This window comes from Oryzias latipes, chromosome 3, assembly GCF_053564925.1.
Source record: "Oryzias latipes strain Hd-rR chromosome 3, Olatipes_Hd-rR_3.1".
NCBI classification, from domain to species: domain Eukaryota; kingdom Metazoa; phylum Chordata; class Actinopteri; order Beloniformes; family Adrianichthyidae; genus Oryzias; species Oryzias latipes.
This window is the reverse complement of record NC_136239.1, coordinates 22,377,140-22,389,831: the sequence shown is the minus strand read 5'-3', so window position 1 is coordinate 22,389,831 and position 12,692 is coordinate 22,377,140. Positions and strand designations below refer to the sequence as shown.

At 37.0% G+C, this 12,692-nt stretch overlaps 2 protein-coding genes across 8 annotated transcripts in view; one reads left to right on the top strand and one right to left on the bottom strand.

Moving 5' to 3' along the window:
• Window positions 1-8,425, bottom strand: part of syt7b (synaptotagmin VIIb) — a 97,934-nt gene extending 89,509 nt beyond the window's left edge. For 3 of the 4 annotated variants that reach the window (XM_020713656.3, XM_020713661.3, XM_011489545.4), the window contains exon 1: window positions 8,106-8,415. In XM_020713656.3, the coding sequence (XP_020569315.1) occupies window positions 8,106-8,139 (34 nt within the window). In that variant the 5' untranslated portion in view covers window positions 8,140-8,415. Of the gene's footprint in view, window positions 1-8,105 lie in introns of all 4 variants that reach the window. The other variant, XM_078945167.1, reaches the window with a different exon arrangement.
• A 4,051-nt stretch (window positions 8,426-12,476) lies between these two features.
• The window catches only part of apba2b (amyloid beta (A4) precursor protein-binding, family A, member 2b), a 53,487-nt gene continuing 53,271 nt past the window's right edge, over window positions 12,477-12,692 (top strand). For 2 of the 4 annotated variants that reach the window (XM_020713654.3, XM_011489564.4), the window contains exon 1: window positions 12,477-12,633. The gene's annotated coding sequence lies outside the window, so the exon portion shown is untranslated. The remainder of the gene's footprint in view (window positions 12,634-12,692) is intronic. The other 2 variants (XM_078944442.1, XM_011489571.4) reach the window with 1 other exon arrangement.

Here is a 12,692-nt window from a genome sequence, read left to right as displayed (position 1 = left end):
CCCATAAGATGATTTTCATCGGAGTGGCTCTTTAAATGCAAAACAACTCAAATTCAACTGACTCCTTGTTCAAATCCCTTTGTCTCTTTTACCATTGGCAAGAAAGACTCAATTGAGCAAACTAACATCCATGAATCTATAAATATTACTGAGAATAAAGCTAAGTGCAAAATGCTATTTGTCCATCACAACGATGCTGCATTTTCAAATACAGGTAAAATATAGTAATCCCTGCAGCTAAAAGAAAACTATGGGGAGACGTTTAGGTGGCTCACGCTTAATGATCACATTTTTTACCACTAATGCTGCAAGCTTGAGCTATTGCATGACCTACATTTCTCCTTGAAAATAGTAAACTCTTCTGAAAACTGCAACACTAAATTGCTGTGTTCTTTAATCAGTTGCACTGGATGTACCTGGTGAACAAGTCAAGTGAAAGCAAATGTTGAAATGCCATCTGATGGGGGCATTTGTCTGTCATGGACAGTACATTTTAGCGGACAGATAAATGAAAACGTTTTTTTGCGTTGTTATTAGCATGCGTAAATGTATGATAAAACATCCCCCGGTTTAGATCTATAATTTTGATAACTTATGCGCCTCTCACTTATCTAAAAACTGTCGACAACTTGATATATAAAAAAAAGCTGAAATGCATTGTTTTATATCTAACAGGGGGTGGTAGACAGCAGAGTGAAAACAAGTGATTAGGTTGATAAATGTGTTTGTGGACTTATAAAATGCAGGAACATTTATGTATTAAGTTCCCATAAAAATATCACAGCACTCATCAGGATAGAACAAAAATCAACTGGACCAACCATCAAATCAAAGCACCTCAAGACAGATCGAGTGAAGATCAGACATACAACCACCTACTATCATATAAAATCATTTTATTGTGAATTTCAGAAATCTATGTCCATCACTGTTAAGTGCCGTAACATATCAGAAGAAAAGATGGAATTTATGATAAATCAACATAATAACATAATCACATGAAGCACACTGCAAGGACAATATGGAAGTATGTCCACAAATATTCCGTTAAAGAATTGGAGTGGCAGAAATCCATGCAATGAGAAGTTAAAGCAAGAAAAATAAAAAAAGACAGAGACCACCAAAAGGGAAAGTGTGCCAAAGTATTACATAATATACATATTGATGTGTCCTTGGGAAATGCACTTAACTTCCTGCTTCCTTGGCGAGCGTGGCTTGTAGAGGAAAAGCACTCTGAGTGGTCAAGCAGAAGCGCTATATAAAGGCATTTGTCATTTCTTAAGAGACTCGGGTCCACCATTGGCAGTGATTTAAAGTACAACATGAAAGACGGCTCAATAAATTTGTAATTTTTTTTTTAAATCAGTAAAGAAGACATGAATGTTTTCTTTCTAAGTCATTGAGAACCCAGTGTAAAAAAGAGAAAAGAAAAAAAAACATTGAAGATGTCTGACGTAGAGCAAAATGTGCAAAAATATTCAAACACTTTACCCCAGCTTGTGGCCAATGTGTGTCCATCAAGATGGGCTACAGCTGGTTTTGTGCACAGTTTACACTCCGTGACTACAAAACGCCCCCCAGACTACCAGAACTCCACATGCAACCTGGACACCAGCTGATGTCAGCTCTACCCCAGGGTGAGACTTGGGTTTGGATCTCTCATGTTCACTTATCTGTGACCTAGCCATTTGTGGTACATTTAATAATCCCCCAAGAGCTTCTTTGCATTAGCTTATTTAATTATATTTCTTCGAAACTACCTGTGATGAATAATTAAACGTCTAATTATGCCTTCTCTCTAAAAGCAGACTTTCAAAACCAAGCTCAAGGAAAGCGCGGTGAACTGCGCAGACATGTTCTTCGCAATTAACTTTTGGAGAGTGTAACTGGAAGAAGAGGACTGAGCGTTGGTGCGGCAACTGAGAAATAAATAGTGAAGGAAACTGAACAAAGACACAGAGGAAGTGAAGAGCTGTGGGAGTAACAGTGACAGCAATGAAGCTTTTGAGATCATTGAAACACTCTCATAAAGACTTTTACAAGCCTAAGACTCTTTATATGTGTCTGTGCATGTACACCCTGACAGCGTTCACTGTAAGTACTGTACTGGCAGGAAGATCCTGTCTGTGCTTAGCTCTGTCTCACCATCTGTTCCTGACTAGACTGCTGATATGTCCCATAATACCCTGTTTGCCTTTTTACGGAGGTGGGGTGCATACATTTGGGTTACATCCTGGCTCTTTGCCTTCAACTCATCCATTCATTTATGTATCAATCCATCCATCATCCATTTCAACAATTATTACAATCTTTTTTGTGTTTTGTGTGCTTGGATGCTCATTAACAGAGGAAAAGCCAAGTTGCACATCTACTATTGATGCGACAGAACTCCCTCAGTCAGGCTTCCATTCTGGGTAACAGAACAAACCACAAATAGCTCTGTCTTATTCATCCTGAGTGCCTTTCAGAATCACACACAGAGCCTGTGGGTGGAAACAGGAGTCCCAAGCAATATCTGGCCCCATCCTATATGGCTACTACAGTGAAGTAATCACCACTTGAACAAAACTTACTGTCTGTTCAGGCTGTTTTCTTCACTGTCACTGTGCCTTAAAGGTCACTGTTTGCATGGTTTGCAAGTTGCATAATCTTTTTTAATAATTCGTAATATTCTGTCATAGTTCTGTATCAAAAGTTTGGTCACATTATTTTCAGGGTGGGTTTTTTTTTTTCGCAGGCAAAACTAAAAAGGGTAAGAGCGGTTTTTCTCAAGTTTCTCACCCTGGCATTGACACAGTTTTTGGAAAGGTCACATAGCATCGGTAGCTTTTTTGAGGAGTGGTCAGCCAAACAACAATCAAATCTGTCTCTGCATTTCCTGATGTCAAATCTTTTTTTTCCACTGTCTGGACAATTTTTGATCCTGTGATCTCTGGTCCAGTCTATCGTGCCATTTTGGAGAGGTCTAATATGACGTACTTTAAATGTTGTTGTTTGTTTTTCATTTTCTTTGTTGTCTCATTTCTTTTGGAATATTTGTATTCTGTTTTTCTTATGTTTACCTTTTGTTCTGTCTCTCCTGTGTCGGTTCTACCCATGATTATTTAGGATCAGAGTTGTGGATGAAGGGTAAGTTAAGGTTAGGGCGTTGGCATCAACCCAAAAATCGATATAACTCAAAACCTTGTGTGTGTTTCATTATTTTTCATGCTGATTTGCTGACATGACTGTCTTATTCACACGCCTTCTCCATTTTTGAATCCAGATTGGACTGTTCTCTTGTGAGGAAGGACTTCTGGTTAGCAAACAGCCCTTAAAATTGGTGCCCTGCTGTTTGAAAAAAAAAAAAAAAAAAAAAATTAATACAGTTTTGACTTAGACATTTTTTTGATCAATCTTGTGACAAACTGCTAAAACAATAGAACACAAAACACATACAAGCCAATCCAAAAACATGACACTTCTAAACTGTATTTTTTTCCTGTTAAATTATTTTGACTGTCCTACTCTGACATATCTGATAGACTTCTACAAACCAGTACTGCTTCAATGATTTCCCTGATTAAGGGGGTACGGTGTCAGTTGTTTTGTGTCTTCCTTTTAGTGGACATGCTTGAAGCCATATAATGATGTATAGTGTAAAGATGTTCTTTCCAAGCCTACAATACTTTTCCTTCTTCCGCTCTCCCTCTGTCTCCTGTTATCTATTTTTGGCCTTCTCCATCATGCCCCCATATCTGCCAGTAACATTTTCAGCCCACACTTCTGCTATGGCTGCGCTTTCCTCCATGCAACCTCCACTGGTTTCCAAAATCGTTTCCTTTATTAATAATTGAAATGTGTGAAATTTGAGGAGTTCAAGAAACAGAACGTTGACACAGAAAACAGAAACTCCAAAATCCAAGGTTTGCAAAAAAGAGTCAGTATTATGTCAAGTTTTTTCAGTCTTTCAACAGATGTTGATCCAATCCAGACAAATATCTCACATTTTTTGTGCTTTTCTTGTGACACAACTATTTGTGAAACATCCCAAGTGTTAATGAATACATCACCCTTTGAAAACAACATGAAATCAAAGGTTTTTTATAAGATTCTTTAATATTTTTCCTTCAAAAAGCTGACAAACCTGCTGATGTGTCTCACACTAAAAACACGCTTCTGTTAATTCCAGCTTATTTCAAATTTCACACACACAAAAAGCTGATGACAGTTTCCCAAAACCACATCCTCTTGACCCCATGTAAGCCTGTCTTTGTTAAACATAGCCTCTTTTCTTTTGCTCGCCATAGTGTGATTTTTCATTTCAGTCGTGACTTTTATAGGATCTTTTATCAGGTTTATCTTTGGTTATAAATATGTGCACTATTAAGTCGAATAGAGCAATATTTCTTCTTTTGTGTCTGAGCCATCTGGTCTCTTGAGTCTGAAACCTAAGTGGCTTGCTTCCCACCGCTGAGGTTCGCAGTCGAACTGGGAATAAAAATACCTTTTGTTTCCTGTTTCCTAATTACCACTTTCTCTCTCTGCCCTCTTTCATAGTTTGTCTCAAAACACTAATAAGTTTCCATCCATTCGTTTCTTTCTGGGGCTTTTTTTGTCCCCCTAAGGTGTATAATATCAAACCCTAATCTGTGGGTCAAACTAAAAGAAAAATGTCAACAATTTTTTTTTCCGTAAAGCCTATTGATACTTCAAAATTGCCTTAATTTAGCATCAACTTGAAAGCAAAACCTTAAGGGAAATCTTTTTTTCATAGCGGGAAATAAATTCAGGCACCAAGGGGTTAAACCTCCTCTGTAGAACATGACTGTTTTCCATGGCAGTGTATTAAAAAAAATGATAAATATATCATGAGCTTCAAAATACATTTCAGACTAGTTAATGGCTTCTCTTTAAGACTTCTCTTAGAGCAATAAAAAAATGACTGATGTTGACAACTTGAAGCTAACAAGCCGAAGGCGACAACGTTGCTCCAACAGCTGGATAATGGAAACATCAGTGAAAACAAAATTACCTAAACTACAAGAAGCTTAACTGAAGTGCATGTAGGATCATAACCAGGCTGGTACTGATCTACAGAACGTATCACTTCGCAGTTTATCTTGGAGTCACAGTGTTGTGATGACTTTCTTTTGAAGGATATGCATCCTTTTTTGTCAAATCTGGTGCTCTCCTTACGGTACTGTTGCTATATGGTAGTTTTTTTTTTAAATCTCTATATAAACAGTGTCAACATTTGCAAACTAAGGCTATTTTTATTGTCTTTAATTTTGTATCTCCCTTAAAAATGCAAAGAAAACAAAGCAAAGCAAACAAAAGTGGAGTCCAAGAGATATGTTGGGACACAGTGAGACTTCCAAAAGGAAATACTACATGACTAAAATTACTTTTTAAAAGATTGGCAGAGAACAGTAACTACTGGGAATTAAATATGTTGTTGTTCACCTTTTGGCATATCCCTTCAGAGGTCGCCACAGCGTGGTTTGGCAGGGAATCTTTACGCCGGATGCCCTTCCAGACACAACCCTGTATGTTATTCAGCCTGGGGACCAGCACAGGGGGACCCAGACTTAGGCCCCCTTGTGGCTACATAGTATAATTAGTATAAACATAATAAATAATAATAATAATACAGTATAAACATAATATTCTGTATTATATACTTTTTGTATGAGGCAAAGTTTTTGTTTTGAGCAGTCTCAGATGAGGAGTAGCTGATGTGAAAGAATTTTGCTGCTGGCCAAAAAGGTATTCACTGCTGAAGAGAGGAGTTTCAAAGACAGAAAGTGAGCAAAGACAGCGCTGGAAAAATGACAAACTGATGAAGTCAGATTTATTGCTTTTGTCTATAGCACTCATACAACTCAGTTATTTCAGACCCAACTTTTGGACCTCTTTCAGAAAATAAACTGAACTATTTTTTTTTTCATTTATGGTCAAGACTCAGAACAAAGTCTTTAAAAAAATAAAAAAATAAAACACCATTACTTTATGTCATGCTGCATCACTGTTGCGTTCTGATGCTTGGTTCTGATACACTACTTTACCAGTGTATTTATTCATTTAGTTTCTCATGGTCCACAACAAGACAGTGATGAAACATGATTTTAGTAATAAATCATCATTTCTCTCAGTGAAATAGGACTATCGATCAATGGATGTAAGCATCAATAAATTAGTAGAGCTGTTTATCACCATCATTTGCTCTTTGGTTTAAATTCATAATTTATTATTTGATTTTAATAATGATTGATTCAATAATTTAGTCTATGTTTGTTATTAATTTATGATTTATTTATTTTTTGACATTTTCATTTTATAACTTATCCTGATTGTTTTATTGGTGAAGTTTACATAAATAGTCACTTATACTAAAGATGTTCAAAAATCAAAGCATTGCTTGATGAAGGTTTGCTAGCTCAGTAGTTTTTTGCTATGCTGAGACACAAAAAATAAATACGAATAAACATAATTTTTTTATTCATTTTATAAATCTATTTCACATCCTCTAAGAACAAATGAAGCAAAATGATTTTGTTTCTAAATCACATTTATAATTCAGGCTTTAAAAATGACTTTAGGCGACATTATTTGACTTTGGCACTACAACTTAGTGCTTTCATGAATCAACACATACCCCAAAAAAGCTACAAATGGGGGTAGGAGCAGTGTCAGAGAAAAAAAAAAACTTCATTAATTACCATTAGGCCTAACATCTGGACAGATTTGTACTCACTGTTGCTAAATTAGTGAATAATTTGTCAATTATCTAATTATTGCGATATTTGTGAGTGAATCATGATGGTAATGCAAATTTATGTTTGCAGGAATTCAGGGGAAATGACAGTGTACCCACAAACTTGATCCCCTGTAACCACACTTTTGAGTCCTGACCGCGTAACCCTCAGCGTGTCCCTAAAAATGGGTCAGCTCTCCTAGTCCTGTATTTCTAAAAGTTGAGTAATAAAAAGAACTGTCATGGAATCATGAAAACATTTTGAGGATGGTGACTCATCTTTTGTCCCCGGTGGGATCATATCTGACAATGAGGTTACGAGACATTTTAGATGGGGCTGATGTTGTGTGCCACTGTTAAGAGGACCATTCATCACACAAGGGACTCCTCAGTGCACAGCTTACAGCTGATAAAAAATATATATTAACATTCTATGAAGGCTGTCAATTAAGGATTGCAAGGAAATATATTTTCCTTGTTCTTTTCTCCTGGGGAACTAGATATTATGAGGTAATATTTGAATTTTTTTGTGTGAAGTAAAGATATGGTTAGTTGTTTTGCCAAAAAGGATTTTAAAAAATGTGCATTTACAGAAAGATGAAGCGATCAACATTAAAATGAAAGCGAATTATATAATGATGGTTTTATTGCAGCTGCATGTCAGTCATTAAACTTCCTCAGAAGGGGTGTGGTGTGCATAACAGCAGTCCCGTTGTTTCTTAATTATGCGTAACAAGGCTCAGGCTGCGTCACGCTGAGGGACGAATCTCCTCCAGCATCAGGTGTTCGTCGGTGACCTCGACCTCAGTTCAAAGCCGGAGAGTGAAATGATTCTCTGTGGCTCCCTGGAAGAGGCAGCAATTCTCATTTAGCCCTATGATGATGGAAAGCTTTGTGTCATTACACACACCGTCTGCTCCCTCATCCTCCCCTCCAACCACAGCGGAGGGCGCGCGTCCGTGGTATCAGTTAAGACGACCACACCACCACAACCCTAAAAAAGCTGCCAATCACTTTGACCTTGTGCGTTTACGCACAGGTCACATCGTGGAAAAAACGGATGGAGGGGGGTCGGTCCAAGGCGAGCACAACAAGTGCTCAATAAGTGTCCGTCTCGCAGACAGTCTCCATCCCGCCACCAGCATCCCTTTTCGCTGCCGTGAGAAGCGTTCCCAGCGCGCCCCGGTGAGAGGCGCATAGGCAGATTAGTAACGGTCGATGACAGCCGTTACCTTTAGCTTGGAATGACCCTCAGCATATTCTACACATCACCAAGACGCACTCAAGGGCATTGGGGAAACCAACGCGAGAGCTTTGCAATTTTCAGACAGACTGAACTCCAATTATTTAGCGTAAATCTGTTGCTCACCTTTGCTGTTGTCTTCTTGTGTGTTCAGATGCATGACTCTTCCTACAGTGTGCGCATTTAGGGTCGCCTTTTGTTTCTTGCAAAACTGCGCGCGTTTCCAAACACTTCCCGTGATGAACTCTTATTCCAGTCTATATCGGATGCTTTGGCGCTCAGCGCATTGTTCGGCAGGCACGCAAACGCGCCCGCACTTCTGCGTCCTCTTCCCCTTAATTCTGCTGTTTGATGTCAAAGAAGATAGTCTTGAGAATATTGCAGTTATGTGTTTCGGCTCTATCACTTTCCCTCAGGGTCAGTGATGTCCAACACAGAGCCGCTCCAAAGGTTGATCGCTGTTAAGGTTTAGGGGAGGAGACGATAGGCAGACGGGCGGGGTGACTTGAAGTAATAGGAGGTCGTCTTCTTGGAGGCTGACGGGGCGAATCCACGCTGCTCACTGAGGTCTCCAGTAGAGGTTTTTGGATCCAACAGACCAGCTTTGGGTGGAAAATCTACATCGATTAAAGTGAGAAGCAAATCATTCGATGACAAAAATCACGTCATCCTCAATAGGTACAGTTTGCATTTCTCCTTATATGAGATGAGATATTCTTTATTGATCCCACATTGGGGAAATTCAATTTCTTTATATATATATATATATATATATATATATATATATATATATATATATATATATATATATATATATATATATATAAACATTTATAAAGCTATTAAAAACAATCACAGGAAGACGAGACCATCGCGTCAAGCTTCTAATGTCAGAGTCAAAATTTATAAGTATAAATTTCATGTTTGTACGCACAACCAAACAGGTTATCCGGTGTTTTCCCTCACAGTTATTGCCACACTCAACATTGTGTCCATGTCATGAGAAGCCACGACACTTTCAGAGTACTTATCCGATTTCAGCCACTGAACCCAAACATCTCAAGAACATTTACTCACTGTTCACGTTCGCCACAAGTAGCGCGTAATTCACGGTTTATTGGCGCCCTCTAGAGTTCCTCAAGTGTTAGTGAATGATTCAAAAATATGAAGAAAAACGTGTTTTTTTAATTCAAAGTTTAATTGAAACATATGTTAAATAATGTTCAGATAAAGTATCATGCACAAATACACACTCACACTTTAAAGCATTATATTTGCTTATTTACATGTAATTTGCCTGTAATGTGTTGGGCATGTTCAGGCAGCCAGAAATTGTCAAGTCAAACTGTAAATAAGAGGATCTTATTTAATCTCTTTAGTCACTAGAACCATTTAAAAACATTTTAAGATACAAACAATATATGTCTATTTATGCAATGATAATTTTAACTTAGAAAACACAAAGATATCAAATTTAAGGTTAGATTGTATATTAAAGATCCACTTATATGGAAATTGTAATTTTGTTTGTTTTTAACATGTTCTTGAGGCATTTTTCTGATGACGGAGAACATATATAAAGAAAAAGAAGCTTAAAGTTGTGGTTCTGAATATTTCTTTATTCATATTGTTGTGATTTGGGAGCAGACAACAAATGCCATTGGTGTGATTATGGTGCTACAGGTAAGCTACAAGCTCCCTGCTCCACTCCATTCTGACCCATCCATTTGCAGACGAATAGAGACATGTTGGTCTTTGTTTTTTTCATCTGAGCTGAAATCTGGCTTAAAATTGTACGGCTGGATGGCTCCAATATATCTAGCCATTATTGATGCACCTGTAATTTTAGCTTGGGGTTGTAAAGAGACTGTATGGTGGCTGACACAAAGTAGGGGATCGCTTACTCTGCACCAACTGTCCCACCCACAACTCAATTTCTGATAAACTATTGCAGAAACTATGTCCTCAAAAACAACACTGTTTTGTTGATTTTCCCCACATCCCTCAATGAACCACTACCATTTGGCATAATATAGGATTAGAAGAAGAGTTTATATGGTGACCAGGCTTGCATTAGGCTGACTAAAGAGACTGTGAGGCAGTCAATTTTGAACATTTAGAAACCAGAGAAACCTGGTGGCCGTGGATACTTTTCATGAACATGTTACTAATTGCAATCAAAACCTGAGTGAAGGCCATTAACATGAATCTGGTAAATACAATAGGATGAATGGGAAGACAGAAGTGTTTGGCTGTGGTTAAAAAGCATTTAAGCATAATCTGTCCAAGGAGTTTCTTCTCACTGGTCAATGCAAACGGTCTTGCTTTCAGGAATAATCAAAACACCTGCTGTGAGTTTGTTCTCTGAGTGAAACCTACAGAAATGTCCATCAGCAACAGAGCACAATCAGTGGTTTTAGGATCTGCTGCATCTTCAACTCCTGATGGGAGTGAGGAGGGCCGTTTGTGGAGACAGAGCAGAACTGGAAGTTTTTTTAAATGCTGGATGAGGATGGCGACTGTTGTCGATTTTAATGAGTCCTTTTGGAAGCCTGACTTTGCTGTTGGCCCCCTAGAACAAGGATCTGCAACCTGAGGCTCAGAAGCCACACACTTCTCCTTCCTCCCCCCCACTCATTAGTTATGAAATAAAATGCCAACAATTTTAATAAATAAAAAGATTATGAATTGTTTCTGTAAGTTAACAAATATTTGCTTATCATAGTTACAATTTTTAACATGTTGCAAATTGCATTTCTTCAGAAAAATTCTTTAAAATCCATGGGCAGAATTGGTTACCTATTCTTCCAAAATTTAATTCCCCCAAAAAGCTTTGTTTTTAAAAACAATCTTTGAAAATCTTTTAAAATTGTTAATCTAAAAAGGTATGAAATTTCTTCACATTAAGGTTTCATTATTCTTGTTTAATATAAGGGACCAATATTAATATTAATATTAATTACAATGAATCAATGTTAACTCATTGTAATTCATCTTAGCCTTAGTAAGTGCTCTTTCAATTTAAAAAAAAAACAATCATTTAAATTTAATGTAGGAGTGTGGTACAACAACCAATTTTAAATCGTTTTCTTTTGTTCAAAATGACATTTAACTCTTTCATTACCAAAAAAGTGTCGACACAAAACTGTAATGTCTAAATATGGCCACTTGGAGGGACTGCTGGCCTGGACAACAAAGCTGAGGTAAAACACCTGATAGGAATGTGTTCTTTGTGAATGCACACTTTTTCCTTTGCCTTACAGGAAAACAAACATAACTTATCTAAAACACAATCATGGAAATTAATTTGGATTGAAATGATATTCAAACCCATTAAAAGTCTATAATTTATTGACATTCTTTTGAAAATCAAATTAAAAACATTCTTCATTTATATTCCACATTTGAGCTGACCAAAAGGAATAAATATGTATGTGTATGTTTCAGTACAGCTGTGGGTCTTGTACCCTCTGTGAAATGTATTTTTTATAAAATTGTTCAATTTGCACAAGACTGCATTATTTGGATTGGCAACTTTCACAAGAAATACTTTTTTTTTTTTTTTACAAAGAGGGGAACTCAGGCAGCATAAAAAATCAACAAATAAATTAGGTATTATAAAATATAATAAAAAAAGAACAATGCAGCAGTAACACAATCAAAGACAAAATAATAAAAAGGGCATACAAAATAGACAGTTCTGTTGCATTGCACCAATTTTTCTGATTTCTCAAACATCAAACAGATGTACAAAAGAGGGTTTTCTGTTAAACTGCATGAAAATGTAAAAATGTTTTCTAAAAAAAGATTGTCAAAGGAATTAAAAAGACCAAAACAACAACAACACAAAAAACCCCAAAGCCTCAATACATTTGTCTCTAAATAAAATAAATAAATACCAAATGTTTAACTGTTTTTAATATTCCTTAATCTAAAGTAAAATAAAATAAAAGAGTCCTGTGGTAAAATCACCACTTCATTGCAGAATAGAAACAGAAAAATGAATAGGATGTTTTCCCTTATGAAAAAGAAAAATCTACTTTAGAATAAAATGAGAAATAAATGGCCTGCTGCAAATCAGAAGTTATTTATCTAAAAGCTTCTTATTTGGGAAAATTAAACAGCCAACTATGATGAAGGTTGTTTATCTTCTTTAGTTTGCTCATTTGTCTGATCACTGTTGTTTTTATGGTATGCATGTAATTTATTCTGTTTAATTAGATAACTTTGGTCAGTGTTCTCTGATGGTCTGGAACTCAAAATGTGGAATTTTAGAGTTGACTTCTGAACCCCAGTAATAAGTGAGAGGTGACAGTACATTAAAGGGTTTGAAATCTGTGTCAGCCCTTGGGCAAGAGACTTAAAACCACGGCGCCCTAATGTTTGTTAAATATAAATGTCCTTAAGAAGTAGTCGCTCTGGCGTTGCTCGAGTGGGGTCGCTGCAAGGATGCTGACGTTGAAACTGTTTTTCCACGCACCTCTGATGCTTTTACCCAGACAACCGCAGTGAATCGCTTATGCTATGCTCGTTCCGGGGCGCCCTCGCCGCTCCATACGCTGACGGTCGGTGAAACACGTTGATGCCACCAGCAAAGCTCCATCCCTCAATCATTTGAGAAGGATGTGACTCGTCAACGCAAGGCATTCTCCTGGTAGGTCTTTCTTTGGTTTTATATATATATATATATATATATATATATATATATATATA